The sequence below is a fragment of the Trachypithecus francoisi genome, unplaced genomic scaffold (genome assembly GCF_009764315.1).
Source record: "Trachypithecus francoisi isolate TF-2019V2 unplaced genomic scaffold, Tfra_2.0 Lachesis_group5, whole genome shotgun sequence".
In the NCBI taxonomy this organism is placed as follows: domain Eukaryota; kingdom Metazoa; phylum Chordata; class Mammalia; order Primates; family Cercopithecidae; genus Trachypithecus; species Trachypithecus francoisi.
In genome coordinates, this window is record NW_022681470.1 from 28,432,917 (window position 1) to 28,453,097 (window position 20,181).

The 20,181-nt window shown below is 36.5% G+C and overlaps 1 protein-coding gene across 2 annotated transcripts in view; it reads right to left on the reverse strand.

Moving 5' to 3' along the window:
• Positions 1-1,426: 1,426 nt before the first annotated feature.
• VAMP4 (vesicle associated membrane protein 4) overlaps positions 1,427-20,181 on the reverse strand; it is a 42,425-nt gene continuing 23,670 nt past the window's right edge. The window contains exons 5-9 of one of the 2 annotated variants that reach the window (XR_004433580.1): positions 12,477-12,577; positions 11,434-11,513; positions 7,787-7,838; positions 5,818-5,965; positions 1,427-3,349 (exon numbers count right to left, since the gene is read on the reverse strand). Coding sequence is in view for 1 of the 2 variants with exons in the window: in XM_033195849.1 (XP_033051740.1) it covers positions 5,937-5,965; positions 7,787-7,838; positions 11,434-11,513; positions 12,477-12,577 (262 nt within the window). In the remaining variant the exon portion in view is untranslated. Of the gene's footprint in view, positions 3,350-5,227; positions 5,966-7,786; positions 7,839-11,433; positions 11,514-12,476; positions 12,578-20,181 lie in introns of those variants that run through there. The other variant, XM_033195849.1, reaches the window with a different exon arrangement.

Genomic DNA, 20,181 nt, shown 5'->3' on the forward strand with positions numbered 1-20,181 from the left:
ACCTACTCGGGAGGCTGAGGCAGGCGGATCCCTTGGGAGTTCAAGGCTGCAGTGGGCTATGATTGTGCCACTGCACTCCAGTTTACATGCTGGAGTGAGACCTTGCCTCTTAAAAAAAAAAAAAAAGAAAAAAGAAAAAAAAAAGTCTGGATGTATAGATGTGTGTATGTATATATATAGTGGAATTTGGCAGGGGGTTGGGGGAAAGTGGAGAAAAGAGATGGAGCTTTTTAAGGAAGACAGAGTATGTTGCTGGGAATGATCGGGAGGATGTTCTCTTTTCTGTGTTTTTACAATGTTACTTACAGGTCCACATGCATCTTTTTAGACATCCTCAGATGAGATCTTGCCCAGTTACTCAATAAATAGGGTAAGTGCACCACCACTGACTGCTCAGTCTTTGCTTACTAGTCAGAATCCCTTCTTATACTGACAACTGAAAAGCAGGCCGATAGTCACAGCTCCTCGGCAGTTTTTAGTGTGTGATGGGCACACTAAGTATGATTCTGTTGGATTCAGGTAGTATCTGATCTTCCTGCCTGGTTCTCTCATCTGCTGAATGGTGGACTGTATTAAACACCATCATTCTCAGAGTGCACTTAACAGGCTGCTTCTCATCTCCATTTCTGACTACAGCACTTTATTTGTGGAGACTATCTCAGGGTACAATATGCCTCCAATGTCATCTCCCCTCCCATGCCTTTTTGTAGTATTAAGACAATAAAGGCCTGGTATGGTGGCTCATACCTGTAATCGTAGCATTTTGGGATACTGAGGCAGAAGGATGGCAGTAGTCTAGGAATTTGAGACCTGCCTGGGTAACATAGTGAGACCTTGTCTATAAAAAAAATTAAAAACTTAGCTGGGCATGGTGGTGCATGCCTGTAGTCCCAGCCACTTGGGAGAACTGAGGTGAGAGGATGGCTTGAGCGCAGGAGTTCAAGGCTGCAGTGAGTTGTGATCGCGCCACTGCACTTCAACCTGGGAGACAGAACAAGATCCTGTCTCAAAAACAAAAATAAAAAGACACAGTTTAGTGTGTGGGTGGAGGGAGGCTAGAGAGAATGAACATTACTCTGGTTGCCTAAAGCACCAGGCAGCTGAGGGACAGGACCAGGTTTTCTGATTGGGACATGTAAGTTTACAGACACTTACATGCCTTCCTCTCTTACACACTATTGACTGAGATAAAGACATTGCTGTACTGAGTTAAAAATCACTGAGAAATTCCTCTTAGATTTCGTCAGTATCAGGCATAAGTTTTGGTGAAAAAAATGCCTTTTCTTTTTCTTATTTTTCCTCCATTGCACTTTATTGGGAAAATAGGATAGATTAAATCAGGGGTGATTATCCAGATGTTATTATTAAATAAGCTATGCTTTGAAGTTAAGGCAACAGGTAACACGTATTGAATAAGCCAAAGTGCTTAATTTTTGTTTTCTATGAAATAGTTTATTTCACTGTTCACTATGGAGGGGCTACAAATACATTTCTGATATTAACACAAAGGACTAAACTTTACCAACACTGGTAAAAATGGTTATGAGGAATTGAGAAGCTAGGGAACAGGGCACATGACATTTACATTTACTCATCTCCCACTATACATCTCAAAACAAACATCAAAGGCACTTACCAAAGTGATTAAGTAAGGGAGCGTGGAATTTAAAATAATGACAGATACCCAAGACACAAAATAAACGGCTTGAATTTTCCTATAGTTTGATTTCTAACATTTTACTGACTAAAATCTCTGCTAATTATGTAATCTACTTTGTGGCTTTAAAATATTTGATACTTTGATTTTAAGACTACTTTAAATGAAAAGAACCTAATGGAATACCATAAAGCCAGAGTTTTTCCACACCCAATTACAGTAGAAGAGCACCACTATATCCAGGCAAAAGCAAAAGGCTCATGTTGCTTCTCCAGGGAGCACTATGGAGTCAGCTCTCACTGATATACTAACATGTGGCACCTTTGTGGCTTCATAGGCACATTCATTCAACACACATTTATCTAGCATCTGCCAAGGTACACAGCACTGTGCTGGGGAGACAGAAACATGGTGTGGTGCTTACTTTCACAAGCTTACATTTATCCCCTGTAACTGGGTTGGTCATGCTTTCTTTTCAATTCCTACTGATTTGTTCCAAGAAGCTTCATGGAATAAAACAGGAGCCAGAATAAATGCATTTGTGTTCCCATCCCTAATTCTACTTGGTTTCCAGAAAAAAGAGTCAGAATAAGACTAACATCAAAGTATTAAAGAGGACCTAAACTCTACGCCAATCTAAGGCACGATGTCATTTGTCTACAACATGGAAAAAACAAGAAGTAGAGCACCTTTCAGCCCTTAGAATCCAGTGTCTTTCCACTGCTTTGTGGCAATTTCCTGCACAAATATAAGCCCTACACTACATTCTAAAACAAACTTGTAAATGCTTTCAAACTGATTTATGCTCTTACTCTCAACTCACAGAAAAATGGAATCCAATCACATTTCCACGTGAAAACACAAAATTAGGTTAACAGAACAGTCATCCTTGACATAGTAATACTCTGACAATACAATTAAGGGGACATCTTCTATTGGCATTTGTTCTTGACATGGAAAAACAATTTCTTGCATGTTTTCTAATCATAGTGTATATACAGATTACAGAGTCAATGTGGGCAATGATGCTGACAAGGCATCAAGCCTGTTTTAGAGTATACCGGCAATGAGAGATTTCAATTTCTTTATATTATAGTCCTGCCTTCTCAGTCTGTACACGTACTATCATTTACAGGACACCCACATACTATACAGAATTGAAAGATGCCAATTTTTGCCATCAAAAGTGCTGAAGTTATAATTTTCTAATACAGAGTACTGAAATGCACAGAAAGACTACAATAGGCAATCTATAGGAGGGCTAACAAAGTATTTCTATATCTCATGTGTATTAATTACCCTTCCTCCATCTTATATAATATTCCATCTTTAATAGTGAACTTTCATCTAATTAAGAAATCCCCCAGTTTATAAAATCTGAGGGCAATTTCCAGTGAACTTTGTCAGGATAGAGGAACCAAACGACCACAGGTATTACTGAGTTATAATAAGAAGGAGTAACTAATTATCAGTATTTTAACAACAAAATTGCTGCAAGGCAACAGGCTTCTGTAATTAAACATAAATCACAAGGGTATGGATTCAGGCATGAAAATAGTGACGTGATTTCACTGAGAATCAACTAGTATTTGCAAAGCTACTTGAATTTTTCTGTTGATCTTCACTTGTTGTTAAATAATGATAGTTTTGATGATGGTAAAACTTCATTTTTCAAGTGCAGGATGATCTGAGCTGAATGAGAAAAAAAGTAATTAAGGGAGGGAATGAAGGTAGGCCTGGCATCAGTTTGAACAATGTATTTTTTCTTCTGTTTTTGATCACAAGAGGGCTTACATCTCCAAGGTTACCACAATAAAGTCATAACCATGCCAGCCATTTTAAGGATTTCAGGATTAATCAAGACCAAGAAAGATGAAAAGACAAACTACAAACCAAGCCATCACTACTACAAAGTTCCATGAGTGATATGTTTGTTACCCATATCCCAGGTAACAATATGTTTAAATTACAAAGACAGCGACACATATCTTGTCAAATAAATATTACTTTTACTTATTTAAATTTTAAAAAATTTATAATTTTACTTTTTGTAATTTATTTAAAAGTGGCATACTTTATTAAAAGAAACACTGGAAATATGGATACTTTTTGAGAAGTAATCTTCATCTTCACTTGTAGATATTATGGAGGAACCGGATCAACTAATGGAAAATTAACCACTTACGAGCCTAGTTCCAATTCAAATAAAGGACATACACACAAATGTTAGGACTGATTCTGTCCATTCAGTTAAAATATTTCCATTTCTGAATTATTAGCTACTGAAATTCTAAAAATGCTCATTTTTCTGGGTATCTTAACTTGTTAAAAGATTTTTTTTTTTTTTTTGAGACGGAGTCTTGCTCTGTCGCCCAGGCTGGAGTGCAGTGGCTGGATCTCAGCTCACTGCAAGCTCCGCCTCCTGGGTTTACGCCATTCTCCTGCCTCAGCCTCCGGAGTAGCTGGGACTACAGGCGCCCGCCACCTCGCCCGGCTAGTTTTTTGTATTTTTAGTAGAGACGGGGTTGTTAAAAGATTTATTAGCAGTTCAGACGCTGTTTACATTGACATTTACAAAGAGCACAGAGACCAGAGACAATATGCTATAGTATGTAAGACCTTTATCTCCTTCTTAATGCTCTAAGCAAACTATAAAGTTTAGAAATTCTATTTAGATCTTCTTAGATAACTTGCAGGTGTCTTGAGTGTCTCAGTCTTTCTCTCTTCAAATTTCTTTCCATTCTAAACAACATTTTTTGCCTCCTAGTAATAATCCTGTAGAATTTTAAAAACAGATAAAAAACAAAAAACAAAACACCAAACCCAGATTCTATGCTTTATTCATTTCGCATTAAGATGACCAAAGAAGTAAAACTTAAATAAAATAAACATAAAATCATTTTTCCCTATTTAAATACTGGTAATTTCTATTAACCCTATTTTTAATTTAGGGAGTTTTATATTCATATTCTCAAGCTATCCAGTGCACAAGTTTCTGCAGAATCACTAATTTTATTATAAAGCTTCCTCTCCCCACACCTTAGGGGACAATATATTTTCACTCTGACTTGATTAAAAGACACAAGGAGGTTGGCATATTTTAAAGTTAACACATTTTTTTATTATAAAAACAGGCTTAGGTTAATGGTCACTCTCTAGCATTTGGTTACCGACTGACTGATTATCCTGTGTGTGTATATATATACATACACACACACACACACACACACACACACACACACCCCACCCAGGTTCCTGACTTTCTAATACTCATTACTGTTGGCTGATGCAAAACTTAATTGTGCAACATACATCTCCTCAAGGATGAACGGGAAATGCAAAGATATAAAATTCAAAGTATTAACAGATGGTTTTGCTACTTTTCATACTTTTGGTAAATGAGATAGTTGGAAGTCAGAGGCTATTAACTAAAATAAAATTAAGGAGTAAGTTACCTGTGAATTTCATTTACTCACATTAGGACTGACTCGTCTCTCTTATTGGAGTTTAACTGAAAACAGACTGGACCATGACTGGCAGCTATATATTGGTCATTTTCAAATACTCCAATGACACTCTTCAATAACTTTATTATGTCCAGTTTTATGGTGCCATACCATGTTTTTCACACTGTTTAAAAATTTCCATTTCCATAATCCAAATGCCAAAAAAATTACTACACGTTCTTTTACACAGTCAAAAATATATTTACTGGAATGTTTTTAGTTATAGCTGAAGGCAACAACATTTACAACATTTAGCTTTTGTTACACCTATAAATATGGAAATTGCTTGCAAAACAACTGTAATATGAAAAGAATGATATTTCTGCAAATATTGACAGAATGGTTATGCATCTCTTTCAGTATATAATTTGGTACTCTACACAGGTTTCCTGACCCCCAGCATGACCCGCTCCCTAATGCAACAATGCAAGTCCTTATGCCATTAAATTACTAGTATGAAATATTATCATCAATGTTTAACTATATACACAAATAATGAACTGGCAAGTATCTAGTTTCAAATTAGATCCTTGAAATATGGAAAAATAGAGGCTAGTTCTCTTTGCCTTAAACATAATTATTAAAAGAACATTTTGTTAGAAGGGGAGAGGATAACTGGACATTCTCAACGTTCCAATTTGAAGTGATACTTGCCTCTTAGTTTCTTGAAAAAGAAGTTTTGAAAGTTATATACACATAGGTTTCATTTAAATTATGCAGCGATCTTTTATTACTGTCCCAGATCTTGTTTAATGAAGATCTCTGTCATCAAATCAAGTACGGTATTTCATGACTATAAGAACTGTAAGAGAAAACATGAAAAAAGCAATATATCAACATCATATATATATGCTATGTGTGAAGCAATATTCGTAATATAGTTGTGTCTACTTTTAGAAATGGGTAATGAGGATTGACTGAACTTTTATCTGAGGTAATTAATAAATGGGAAAGGAGAGGCAAAAAGTATCATAAAACAACCTAAATGTCTAACACTGGCATCTTAAATAAATAATGGCATAGCCATAGCTTGTATCTGCTGTTAAAATGTTACTAAAAATTTTGATAACCTGGGAAAATATTCACAATATATTTATTAGAAAGTACATATAATATAGTCTTAGTTTTTTTAAAAAACATGCTTGTATATTAATAGGAAATATATATATATATAATAGTTATATTAGTAGTAGTAGCTATCTCTGTGTTGTAGTTATAGATTATAGTTGAATTTTTCTTTTTGTTATTAATATTTCACATTTTCCAATTGCCCACCATATATACATGATTAAGTCTTGGTTTTTGAGGTAGTTATTTTCTATAAGGTCACTACAAACACGAAATTAGTGAATACTGAACCACTACTGCTAGGGAAAACACAAGGTTAAGTTCCTGTGAGTCTCTGGCTACTAGATTTTTGTCAATCAATACATAACCTTGTTTTATATGTGTTTCTGTTTAAAGACATTTTATTTAATACGTATTATTGATTCAGTAACACTGAGCTCAAGGCCAACAGCACTATAACTCATGCCTGAACAAAGTTTGCCTACTGTGTATTTTCTCCAGGAAGACATATCACAGCTCTCTTGTACTGAGCAACACTAGAGAACACTTCGGCACTATGCATGGGGGTCATTTTAAACAGTGAAATCACCAGCGAAAAGCACGACAATGCAGAAAATGTGGTACTAAATAGACTACAAAAAGAACATGTTTATGTTATGAGTGCGGAAACAAAAAGGCAGAAATGGCTTTGTTTAGCCTCAGCTAGGGATGTGTGGATTGGGGGACTTAAATTTTTTGGTTACTCTGAACATGTTTGTAAATGACTGTGAAAGCACCATGAGTACTGATTTTGGGGTTACAAATACCTGGTAAGTGGATTTGCAAACACAGAATCTATGAATAATGAGGATTGACTGTATTTCTTTGTAACAAAACACTTTTTCTGTTTTAAAAAAATAACAGCATAATATAATTTTTCAAATGATTATTTTTAGATACTTTCCAAATCTTCATAAAACCTCTGTAACCACAGGTAGAGAGGCCTTGAAGAAAAAGAGATATTTAAAATGATCTGATTTTCAAAAGAACATTAAGGGAAAAAGGAAGGCAAGGAGTCATGCTTTAATGACAGAAATTATGTTCAACTGCAGAACCAAACAAAAACCAAACAAAAATCATCTGGAGAATGCATTTGGATGTATCCTTCCAAAACAGTATTACAAGATGCAAACTGCCATTCCTGAGAGTTAATAATAAATAGAACATGAGTATTTTAGACCTTAGTGTAACAGGAACCAGATTTGGCCTGCAACAAATCACTTAGCCTTGGATTTGGGGGTAAGCGTTGGGGGCAGAACAGGAGTTCCCTTTGAGAATCTGATAAAAGATATAGACCGTCCATAAAAATGTACATATACATAGTCACATAAAATTTTACGTATTACTTAAGAGCATTTTCAGAGATTGATAGATTCTAAGAGCTCCTGAGACAGGTCAGAAGTCATTACTCAATCCTGACTTCAGACATGCTAGGTCAACTGAAAATAAAAAGGGAATTAAAATGAACTCTAAAACAAATGATACCCTAAGAAGTAATAATCCAATAAATACTTACTGATAATCACTAGCAAAAGGATAGCAGCAACCAAAGCCATGATGGCTTTTATCTACAACACACAAAAGGGCATATAAAGATATTAATATGTGACTCGTTAATAAAGTCAAGACTATTTGTTGTTCTATTTACTGTATCATACTGAATCATCTCAATAAATAGGCACATTTCTTGAAATGTCTTCAAATTTTTTCCCATATGAATTTGCTGGCTATTTTTCATTCTTTGGGAAACAATCAGAGTTCCCCAAATTTGAGGTGTTTTTCTTTACTGGATTTTGTTGGTCAAAAGCTGTACTGCAGAGAAAACAGTAACAATCAAAGCCTTCATGGGCTTGAACCTCTATGATTTGATGTGCTTATTACTAATGTGAGACCAGAGAAAATATACAGTATTTTAGCAACTCTGTTCAAGTGTCAAGATACGATGAATAACATAGGCCATGCAATTCAAATGGTTCAATACATATAAAGTAGCAGTTTATAGCAGTTTTTTTCAAAGTAAATGAGAATTCTGTTAGTTTTTTCTCCCCTTACTTTCTTCTTGGCATTTTTATCTCCATTTTGAGGAATACATTTTAGATTATTTATGAATAGCCTCAAAGCAACTTTGCCTAAGAGCATTCTGTGTCAGTTTTGTAGTTAAGAAACCTTAAGGTCAGTTCTTGGTCAGCTCCTTAATATGTTATAACAAAGTGACCCAAAGAATATATGGAAGATTTGTAATCTGGATACCAGTGCCTATTACAATTATTATGATAACAAAAAAATGTAGAAAGAGAATCAGAATGGATTGGAGATAGGAGCTGTATTTTTAGTAGGTGTCTGGGTCCACATTATACGATAAACTGAAGTACTTTAATCCGTTTTTATTAATCTGAAACATTTCTAAAATAATTTGGAATTTCTACAGTAGTTTTTCAACCTTACCTAAAATGTACATTAATTTGCCCTGTTAAATGTGTGTTCGGCTTTACTTAAGATTTGAATGAGAACATCAATATCAATTTTAAAACACCTCAATGAATAGTTTTCTTCCTTGGGTTTCTAACACTGGGCAGAAAATGTTTACAATTGCAAATGGCAGTATTGTATTCATGCAAGTCCAAAGCTCATGAACAAAAATCTGTATGGCATTAAACATATAAGAGCTTCACAACCCCCCAGATACATTAAAAGAGGTGTTAGCGATTCTCTTTCCCCACCCATGGATAATTTTATTAATTCATTTATTTTTAAAGCCAGGTATATTGAGATACACTTTACACAGAATAAAACTTATCCTCTAAAAGTACTTTTGATAGGTTTTGACAAATATATCCAGCTGTTAATAGGCATGAGCACCATCAAATATAGGACATTTCCACCACCACCCGCAACAAGTTTCCTCATGACCTGCTGTCAGTCTCCAACCGCACCACATTCCCCTTAGCCACTGGAAACTCCTGATCTGTGTTCTGCCCTTATATCCTTTTTCTTAAAACCCTTCCGAAATTACTCATTATGGAAGTCAATCTAGAAAATGGCAGGCACAGGGAGGCTGCCCCAGATGAACAGTAGCACAATGAAGTATTAATGGGGTACAGTAAAATTGAAGGAAGCTAAGCATTAGAAAATAATAAATGAAGAATACTTGCTACTGTAAATGGTCTTTGTTATGTTATGGAACAATGGTTTTCATTACATGGTCAATGCTACTCATGGTCTCCAGAGGTCCTCAAGGTGATGACTATCTAAAAATATAACTCAATGTTTTTTCCTCCTCAAAAGCACACTATTCCTCTGACCCAAACCCCATAAAGTACAAAGCATACATTTTTAGAAATGGTTAAAAAAAAAGTTAGGCAAAATGTTCACTATGACCATCTTTTTTGTGGATACATGAATGGGGTACATGAGTTTGGGGGAGAGAAGGGGTGAATGGTTCATGGACCTTTTGTTTTTCCAAATTAGCCCACAGAATAGAAAATTTCTATAGATACAGAAGCTTTAGGCCAGGTGTGGTGGCTCATGCCTGTAATCCAGCACTTTGGGAGGCTGAGGTGGGCAGATTGTTTGAGGCCAGAAGTTCAAGACCAGCCTGGCCAACACAGTGAAACCCCATCTCTACTAAAAATACAAAAATTAGCCAGTTGTGGTGGCACATGTCTGTAATCTCAGCTACTCGGGAGGCCAAGGCAGGAGAATTGCTTGAACCTTGGCTACTTGTGAGGCTGAGGCATGAGAATCACTTGAACCTGGGAGGCAGAGGTTGCAGTGAGCCGAGATTGCACCCCTGCATTCCAGCTTGGGAGACACATCAAGACTGCCTCAAAAAAAAAAAAAAAGAAAAGAAAAGAAAAGAAAAAAAGACTTTAAAGAAAATAAATTCATTCTTTAAAGAATAAGTAATTTAGAATAGAAAATTTAAATTCTGAACAAGGGGAGAAATGAAACAGTTTGTTTCTTTCCTCAGTTCCACTTCTGAAAGTAGGATGATTCAATAGGTAGACAGATAAAAATAAATAAATCCAAGGTAACTCTTGGAAAAAATCCTTAGCATATGGCTAAGTCAGGCTTAGAAAGTTATTGCTGGCTGGCACAGTAGCTCACGCCTGTAATTCCAGCACTTTGGGAGGTCGAGGCAGGCGGATCACCTGAGGTCGAGAGTTTGAGACCAGCTTGATCAACATGGAGAAATCCCGTCTCTACTAAAAAAAACAAACAACAACAACAACAAAAAACAGCAAAATTAGAATTAGCCAGGTGTGGTGGTGCAGGCCTGTTAATCCAAGCTACTTGGGAGGCTAAGGCAGGAGAATCGCTTGAACCCTGGAGGTGGAGATTGCACTCCAGCCTGGGCAACAAGAGCAAAACTCTATCTCAAAAAAAATAAAGAAAGAAAGAAAATAAAGTTATTGCTAAACTTGAAAACGAGAGACTAAAAACAGTTCTTGTCTAAATTTTTAACAAAGCCAAAAATTATACCTAGAATCAGAAAAAAAGATTTGCTTATATAACATGAAAAACATTTTCTGTTAATGATTAGTAGCCACAGTTGATTTAAGAAGCAAATGTATTTCTATACAATGTTTTGGAGGAGTATATTAGTATGTAGTGATTCTCAATGTTTTCCTTGTTAAAAATGTTAAAAATTTCCTTTACTTTTTATTTTTCTGGAATAATGAGGGAAGTGGAGTTTTTTCTTAACTCCATTTGCCTTAACAGATTCGGATATGTAAGCTGCTGTTATTTTTTCCCCTTTCAACTATAAGTCATATTTTTCTCTAGCACCCACTTTATTTTTTTGATATCTCTATATAATGCTAGAGGTTGCTCCAAAAAAGTCCTAACAGTAAATTTCAAGAAAAAAATGTATATTTGTTACAAGTTAGTAAGTCTAGAGGTAGCCAAATATTCATAAAATGTGGATTACTCTCATGAAAAAAAATCTATGAAAACGTCCTTTTAGGCATACTGATTTATTTAGTTATTCCTATCCCAAAAGCAATTAAGTTCACAAGTATTCACTGAATTTCTACCATGTCTCAGGACAGTTATAGGCCCTGTTCTCACAGAGGTTATGCTCTAGAGGCTCTTTTTCCTTCGTGTGTTTAAATACCACTTCAGATGCTGACCAATCTATCCAGGAGCTTCTGATTTACTTACTTTGCATCCGCGCCACCACATTTGCCTTCGAAGTTGTTTGGATCTGTTGCTAAAAGCTGTTGCATTATCCGATAAGCTTTCTATATCACATAGAGGATGGAGAGAAGGATTAAACGACATAACAGGATTCTTTTATCTAGTCACACAAAGATAAGAAAATATTAATTTCTACTTCTGCAAATTTATTCCCTTTTAAGCATGAAAACAACATTCTCCCTTTTTTCCACCCACAAACTCTGGCATTCTACATTATAAAAAAAAACAAAAACAAAAACAAAAAGTAAAAAACAGCTTGCAGATCAGTTTGCTCAATCCTTTTTTATTATAAAATTAAGAAAAGTCTTTTTAGGGCCTTAATGCTTATAAATAAGCTTAGGAATTCTAGTAAGAAAATACTCTTTAAAAATTCAAACACTTGGCACACCTCTAGAAAAAAAATTACATGTAGAGAAGTTAGCTTTTTAGAAGATATCAAAAGTGACTGATTTTAAAGGAAAACATACATTTTAAAAGTGACTAAGCGAGGTTGTCTTTTTTTTAAGTCTGTCAAAGATTAATCAGGTATTCAGCCAATTCACCATTCAAACAATATTTGAGTGCCAAGTACATGCCAGGTATAGGTATATAGGTTATAGGTGTAATGACTGAAAGTAAAGAAAGGTGACTAAGTTACCAAATGAAACATAAAATAAAAATAGCAGATAAGTTTGAAACAAGTGTTGAAAAGTGAGTAGGTCTTTTGGCCCTGAGATCATGAGAAACACAAAGTTCATCAACATAAAAGTGCAAAGGAAAAAACAGCTCTACTCTTCACTCTTCAAAAATGAAATTTTAAATTCTTCATTCTCCACTGAACAATTAAAAAATAATGTAGCAATAAGACGACTCATAGTAAAGGAGTTAAAATTAAACCATTAAAATCATACACTTAAGAACCAAATACCAGTTTCCTAAGCCATGATTTGTAAATGCTGGCTAGATAAGTAGAAGAAAAAAACTAGCAAACAGATTAGTAATATCAAGAAATACATGAAAATCTGTACCTGATTTGTCCTGTAGTTCATCTAGTCTCTCCCCTCTCTCAATTACCTTTGTAATATTTTCTTGCATGACATCAATAACTTCATCCACTTGATTCTGAACACTAGTTTAAAAAAGTTAAACAATTATTTATCCTTCTTTTGAGAATACTTACAATTTTTGAAACTTTCATTAGACATAATAAAGAATAGCAAATTCTCGGAGAATTATTCAACTATTAAATTTAAATTTAGGACTTTATAGCAATGTTCTTCCATTTGTGGGCTTCAGTACTCAGATAATGAAAGACAATATGATATAAATTAAAGTAATATTTAAAGATAGCTTACTTTTAGTCCTGCTTCTGACTTACAACCCATAAGCAAGTTAAATGTACTGTCAGCATGCTCATTAAGTGCAGAATTTAAACAGCTTCACTAAAAATAATCAGTTTTTCTTTTCAACAGGCTATTGAGGCAGCACAGACACCGCTGCATCCTACTTTTGCTATACATTTCATACATGAAGGCTAACAAAGGAGGTATGTTAACATACTTTTTAACATACCTTTTGCTCAGGTATGGTAAAGGCTTATGAAACATACCTAGTTTCCAGAATGGAAATGTAGAGCATATTCTAAGAGATACTGATGCTCAATGGGTAGAATTCTTCACTGCCCATCAGATTTTTCTTAAACAGGGTATAAGATAACTGGGGACACCTGGGAATATTTTGAAGAACCCACCAGGAAGCAAAAAGGAAAAAATTGTTTTCTGTTTTTCGATTGTTTGTTCATCCTTTATATTAGATGATGGGGGTCTGTTTTAACCAAATTTCAGGCTGTTCAGTAAAGACTTAACCTAAACTTAAAATTGTAATAACGGTCCTCAGCTATCCACTCTCATTCAGGAGTTAACTCCAGAGTACACAAACATGGACATGTTTAATTATTTTAAGTGTCTTATTCTCCTCTGTGGCTCTAACCACAAGACAAAAAGTTATCTTAAATTAGTTTATGAAATAAGTCACAACAATGAAATATTTAAAAGGAGAAATAAAGCAAATCTATGGTCCTCACAACTAAACACTGTTTAAAGTGCATTGGATTACTTACTGCAGACATGTGCTGCATAACATTTTGGTCAATGATAAAGCACATTTACAACAGTGGTCCCATAAGTTATAATACCATATTTTTACTGCATGTTTTCTACGTTTAGATAAGTTTAAACACACAGATACTTACCATTGTGTTATAATTACCTACAGTATTGAGTGCAGTCACACGCTGTATGGGTTTGTAGCCTAGGAGCTACAGGCTATATCATATAACCTAGGTGTGTAGTAGACTACACCCTGTAGGTTTGTGTTAAGTACTCTATGATGTTAACACAATGAACTGCCTAATGATGCATGTCTCCAAACGTAGCCTGTCATTAAGGGTCCATGATGGTTGTAAACATTGAATGTATAAATATTTAAATAAATGAAGATACGCAATTGTGTTTCTAGTTGGAAAAGGAAGAAGTGCGTAGGGGGCTTTAACAATTTTTTACAATACACAGATATGGTCTCCGCCCTCTACCCCACACAAGTCCCCAAACTAATGTAGTAAGTGAGGAGTGAGGCATGGTCATGTTTAATTTTGAAAGAGCTAGTTCTTTAAAAAATTTGCTATAAAAACAAAATGAAGGCCCATTTAGACATAGGTGGATTCAGAAGTACTCTCAGATTCAAGTAGCAATTACTAAGCTTGATGACAGTAACCTCCATCCCAGGTTAAAAGCATTATGTACACCCACTGATTACCCACACGTACACTTCAAGATTTTTCACAGCATCCCAGAGTTCTGTGCTTCCCACACATTATTCCACTGGAGGATATAAGACTGAAGCTCAACCAAGTTGGGCATGCAGAGTTCTCTTCTGTCCAAACAGATCTGAAAGAACCCCTAAATCTCTAAGACATCTTGTTGCAACTCCCAATCCCCTAAGTAGACAGTTAAAGGTGTTCATCCTATTTAAGAACAATGGCACAAATACACAACTAATTAATTTATTCAACAAATAATGAGAACCTACTATGTACTGTTTTAGGTACTGAGGAAATAACATTGAACAAAACAGACAAGTAATCCCAGCCCTTATGGAACATATGTTCGAATGTATGTTGAATGCACTGTATTAACCTTATAGCTGTGAAACAGCGTACTCTACCCCATTACTCTATCTTATTTATAGCATGTAAGCAAATATAAAGTGATAGTAATTGTACCTATTTACTTATTTACATGCTTATTTTCTGCCTCTCCCCACCAGAAGGTAAGCTCAATGAATGCAGTGACCTTGCCTATTTTGTTCACTTTCGTAAGTCCAGTACCTATAGTGGTGCATGGGGCACAGTGGCCATTCAATAAATATTTGCTGAATAAATGAACAATTTGAGTATAAATCCTATAAAGCATATCCAGCTACTTGAGGAGGAGATATAAAGCAGTGAGTGTAGAGACCTCCATTTAACTATAAAGAAAAGTAAAGCTACTGTTTATCAAGGATCAATTTTGAAATTCCCAGCTAGTTTTTTTGTCATATGCAAATGATGATAATTAATGGCTTAAAGTAGGGTGCTATGGCAGGACAGGAATGGACAAAATGTACTAAGGCTCCTACACATGATCAGATTACAGCTATTATGGATATTAATATACATATACTATATATACTTTTAGACAAGATTGGGTGCGTTCAGGGTGGTATGGCCATAGACATTATATATACTTTTAAAATGAAAACAAAAAGCTAATAAAATAGTTATGGTCCCAGAATCTCTTTAAAGGCCAGGCCTGGTGATTCACGCCTGTAATCTCAACACTTCTGCAAGGCGGAAGGATCCCCTGAGCCTGGGAGTTTGAGACCAGACTAGGCAACACAGTGAGCCCCCGTCTTTACAAAAAAATTTAAAAATAAGCTGCTTATGGTGTCATGTGCCTGTGGTCCCAGCCACTTGGGAGGCTGGGGTGGGAGATTTCCTTGAATCCAGGAGGTTGAGGTGCAGTGAACTGTGACTGCACCACTGCACTTCAGCTTGAGCAACAGAGTGAGACCTGTCTCAAAGCAAAAAAAACAAAGAAACAAACAAAAAAACCCCCCAAAAGAACCCTTTAAGGATAATAAAGAAAATGATCTACTTATTTACTTTAATATGGAGATAGTCTGGTTTACAAAGCAAGTGATAACATACTTCCCCATGATCTTTTACATTTTCACAATAGTTATAGTCCTTTGATTTCTATTTGTATTTCACATTGGTTTTGTCCCCATTGTTATACTATAAATGCCTTAAAAACAGAGACTGACCCACTTATCCTTTTATTTCCCAGGTCATGTGAAATGTGGCTGGTACAAGGTAAGCATTTAACAAACATTTATTCAAAAAACATTTATTAAAAAGTTATGGCTAGGTGTGGTGGCTCAGGGCTATAATCCCAGCACTTCAGGAGGCTGAGGCGGGAGGATCGCTTGAGCCCAGGAGTTTGAGACCAGCCTCGCCAACATGTCAAAACCCTGTCTCTACAAAAAATACAAAATTAGCTGAGCATGATGGTAATGTGCCTGTAGTCTCAGCTACTCAGGAAGCTGAGGTGGGAGGATCCTCCTCCGGGAGGCGGAGGTTGCAGTGAGCCAAGATTGTACTATTGCACTCCAGCCTGGGTGACAAGACTGAGAACCTGTGTCTAAGAATAAAAAAAAGTTATTATTATGCTATTCATCAAGGTTACCATCATGAAGGTCATGAGCCTGGTATTTAGAAAGATTATACTCCAGTCGGGAAAACTGATATCCATGATTATACTACCATGTGTTAAGGGATATAATAGAAGGAAGCCCACAGTATCTGACATGTAGCCTAGATGAATTCAGCCTGGACCAGAGATGACATCAAGACCCCTGTGCTGAGTTTTGAGGAGTCAAGAGTTAATCAGGCAGAGTAAAAGAGGCAGTGGATGGTGAGAAGGTTCTAGGATAAGGAAATACATGTAAGAGGAGGCAATATTTTAAGAACTAGGAGATTAACTTGATGTGAGTGAAGGAATTGGGATGAGTAGATAACTCCTAGATTTATAATTTGAGCAATTAAGTGGTAGTAGATGATGGCTATGAACTAAAATAAAAAATTAAGAATGCAAAGGAAAAAGTAGTTTGTGAAGGAAGGGTGGAGATTTTTATATCATGGCCAAAGGCGATTCATATGAGATAATAAAAGACATGAGAGAGAATATAATGAGGAAAAGACATTTTCTTTTTTTTTTTTCTTTTTTTTTTTGAGGCGGAGTCTCGCTCTGTCGCCCAGGCTGGAGTGCAGTGGCGCCATCTCAGCTCACTGCAAGCTCCGCCTCCCGGGTTCACGCCATTCTCCTGCCTCAGCCTCCCGAGTGGCTGGGACTACAGGCGCCCGCCACCGCGCCCGGCTAATTTTTTTTTTTGTATTTTTAGTAGAGACGGGGTTTCACCATGGTCTCGATCTCCTGACCTTGTGATCCGCCCGCCTCGGCCTCCCAAAGTGCTGGGATTACAGGCGTGAGCCACCGCGCCCGGCCAGAAAAGACATTTTCAATACTGTTTTCCATCCTTTTAAGAGTCCGAGAGCACCTGCATTTCTGAAATGGCTCTATTCTAATTACCAACAGAGAAGCTGTATGGTATAGTGTAGAACCCCTGGGTTCTGTATTCAGACAAACCTGGGTTTGCAGTACAACTTTATCACTTAACTACGTATGTGACTTTGGAATTCACCTTGCAAGTCTGTTTTAGTCTCACATTTTCTCACCTTTAAAATGAAGCTGATAAGCTCTACTTTGTGAGAATTAAATGAGATAGTGTTTTTCAAACACTTAGCATAGTGCCTAACACATAGCACATACTTGATAAATATCAGTGCTCTTCGGTTAAGAAACAAATTTACGCTCTGCAATACGCACCCCTTATTTTATAAAGAAAACACTGGTCAGGTGTTTTTGGCTCATGCCTGCAATCCAGCATTTTGGGAGACTGAAGTGGGAGGATCACTTGAGCCCAGGAGTTCGAGACCAGGCCGGGCAACGTAGGGAAACCCCGTCTCTATAAAAAATTAGCCAAGCATGGTGGCATGTGCCTGAAGTTTCCAGTTACTCAGGAGTTGAGGTGGAACGATCAATTGAGCCCAGGGTTTCAAGGCTGCAGTGAGCTGTGATTGTGCCACTGCATTCCAGCCTGGGTGACAGAGCAAAACCCTGTTTCAAAAAACAGACAAAGTGAAAAACCTCGGAAATAAAATGTTCATTTTCATAGTTTATATCCCCATCTTCTGGTCTTTTAAGGTACTGCTGACAAAAGAAATTTTAAAGTTAAGCTATATTTTTTGCAACTACATATGGCTGTTACACCATGGAACATTCCCTGGGATGTAGGGGAGGGAATCTCATAAAAGTTAAGCTGGTCTGACCAAGGCTATAATTAGGAGATTCCCTACCCCTAACACAGAATGTCTACAATTCACTAGAGTGGCATTTATAATGCTACTGTTTAATTTAAAGGCAAAGGAAATGTAATCCTGCTAAAAGTTCCTGCCTGCTTATATAAATGAAATCTTAACGTCCCTACTCTGGAATGCTGACTCCATTCCTTTGGAGCTGGTAGTTCCAGGTGGTCCATCTCCATACTTTATGCTTGAACAACTCTCTTTAAAAACAAAACAAAATTTAAAAAGCAAATGAAACATTTCAAAGAGAAGCATAAATTTTATGTAGACATGTGAATATTTAAAAATTTTCCTCAAAAAGAGTCTTTCCTAAGAAGTGATGTCAAGTATTTTTTGTAGGATTAATCTGTTAACAACACTAATAAATGTGGCCAACCAAGTTCAAAGAAAGCAACGATGTTGCTAATCTATGCAGTAGAAAACATTCTGTATTGAAATGTTATAAATTAAGTGGTGATAACAGCTTAACTAAAGAAACTGACCAGTGCTAGCAATTTTGTGTACTAAAATAATGCCAGGGATTTGTCCTTGGGTAAATTGTGTGGCAAGTTGTGCTCCTCCATCTTGGGCACACTGGTGAGTCATGTTCTGCTTAGATAAGCATTGATCAAGGTTTAATGCATGCTTGATGAATGACCTTATTCTAATTAAATCCAGCATGCTTTCAGCTCTAGAGTAAAAACACAAATATACTTAACAATCCTTTACTAGTCTAAAATTCTGTGATCACCAAAGTTACTGTGATATTAATAGTGTAATACATAAATATACATATACAAATTCATGTGTGTATGTTTGGCATTTACTAACATAGACATATATTCTTTAATGCCTACTCTGTACAACTGGTTGTGGTTTGGGGATTCAGCTGGAAAATCATACTCAAAAGACCCCAATTGGCAACACTCTTTACTAGGTTCACTCTTCAGAAGGATATCAGACAGGAAACAGAGCATACTGGCAGAACAAAAAATAGGTGTGTCATCAGTAGAGCCCTCTTCTCCAGTGGCAGCTTAGGTAAAAGGTAACATGTGAGTTGATACAGAAGTCACTCTGGTTCAGTGGGGAAGAATGGCTCAGTCATTACACACTGGCATCCACATATGCCATACAGGCTTGAACTACAGCTAATTTGAGTCTTGGTAGAATGCTTGTGATCTCCCTGGAACATGAGAGAATGAGAGGCTCATGAGGTCTTCTTCCATCCACCTCCCTGTTTCCCTTATGAGACTATCATAAGGCAGTTTCTCATCACCTCCCAGGTTCTGATGAGGTATAAACTTTCTGCAGGCTCTACGTGCAGACTATAAAAACCACAATTTATAAATAGCTCCTTTGCAATAGAGTATCCCACAATTTGTACTGCAGCCATTGACCACCCCCCCTCTTTTTTTAAGAGAAGGGGGTCTCACTTTGTTGCTCAGGCTGGTCTCAAAACTTTTGGCTTCCAGCAATCCCCCTTTGAAGGAGAATTCCAAAGTGCTGTGATTACAGGCGTGAAACACTGCACCCAGCTGTATCATTATTTCTGGTGCATGGGACAATGACCTTGAGAGCTACTAACTTTGGCTACTCTTCCTTTTACTATATAAGTAATAAATTGCATCTAAAAGTGGCTTGTTACTTCTTTAGTCAAATCAGAGACTTGAAACAGTACAGATTCTCTCTTCTACTGGCCTTGAAGAAGCACCATGAAATCTATAGCTGCAGAAAATAAATTCTCACAACTACCTGAGTTGGTCATACCTGGTGATACCCTGATTGCCATCTAGTTAAATCTGAGCAAAAGGCTCACCTAAGAAGTGCCTGAATTCCTGACCCAAGGAAACTGTGAGGTGATAAATGTGTGTTGTTTTAAGCTGCTAAATTTATGGCAATTTGTTACCTGGCAATAGAAAACTAATACATCCAGTCTAGTACTTGTAATCATCTGTTGGTTCTTTGGTTCCATATCTCAAAATCCATTAGTTAGAATTAGGCTAAGTATGGAAATATTTCTTCACACCAACGGCTACCTGAGTAAAGCCCAAGTATTTCACCAATAACTAGATACACCATTATAGAACCCTCCCCACAATGTGCCATCTATACCCAGACTTAGGGTAGTGACTATTATGCCTCCTTAGGTCTTGAACCTGGGCCATGCAGTTCACCTTCCACAGTTAGTCTCTATAGCTTGGTCAGTTTCCAGAGCCTTCCCTCAAGTGACT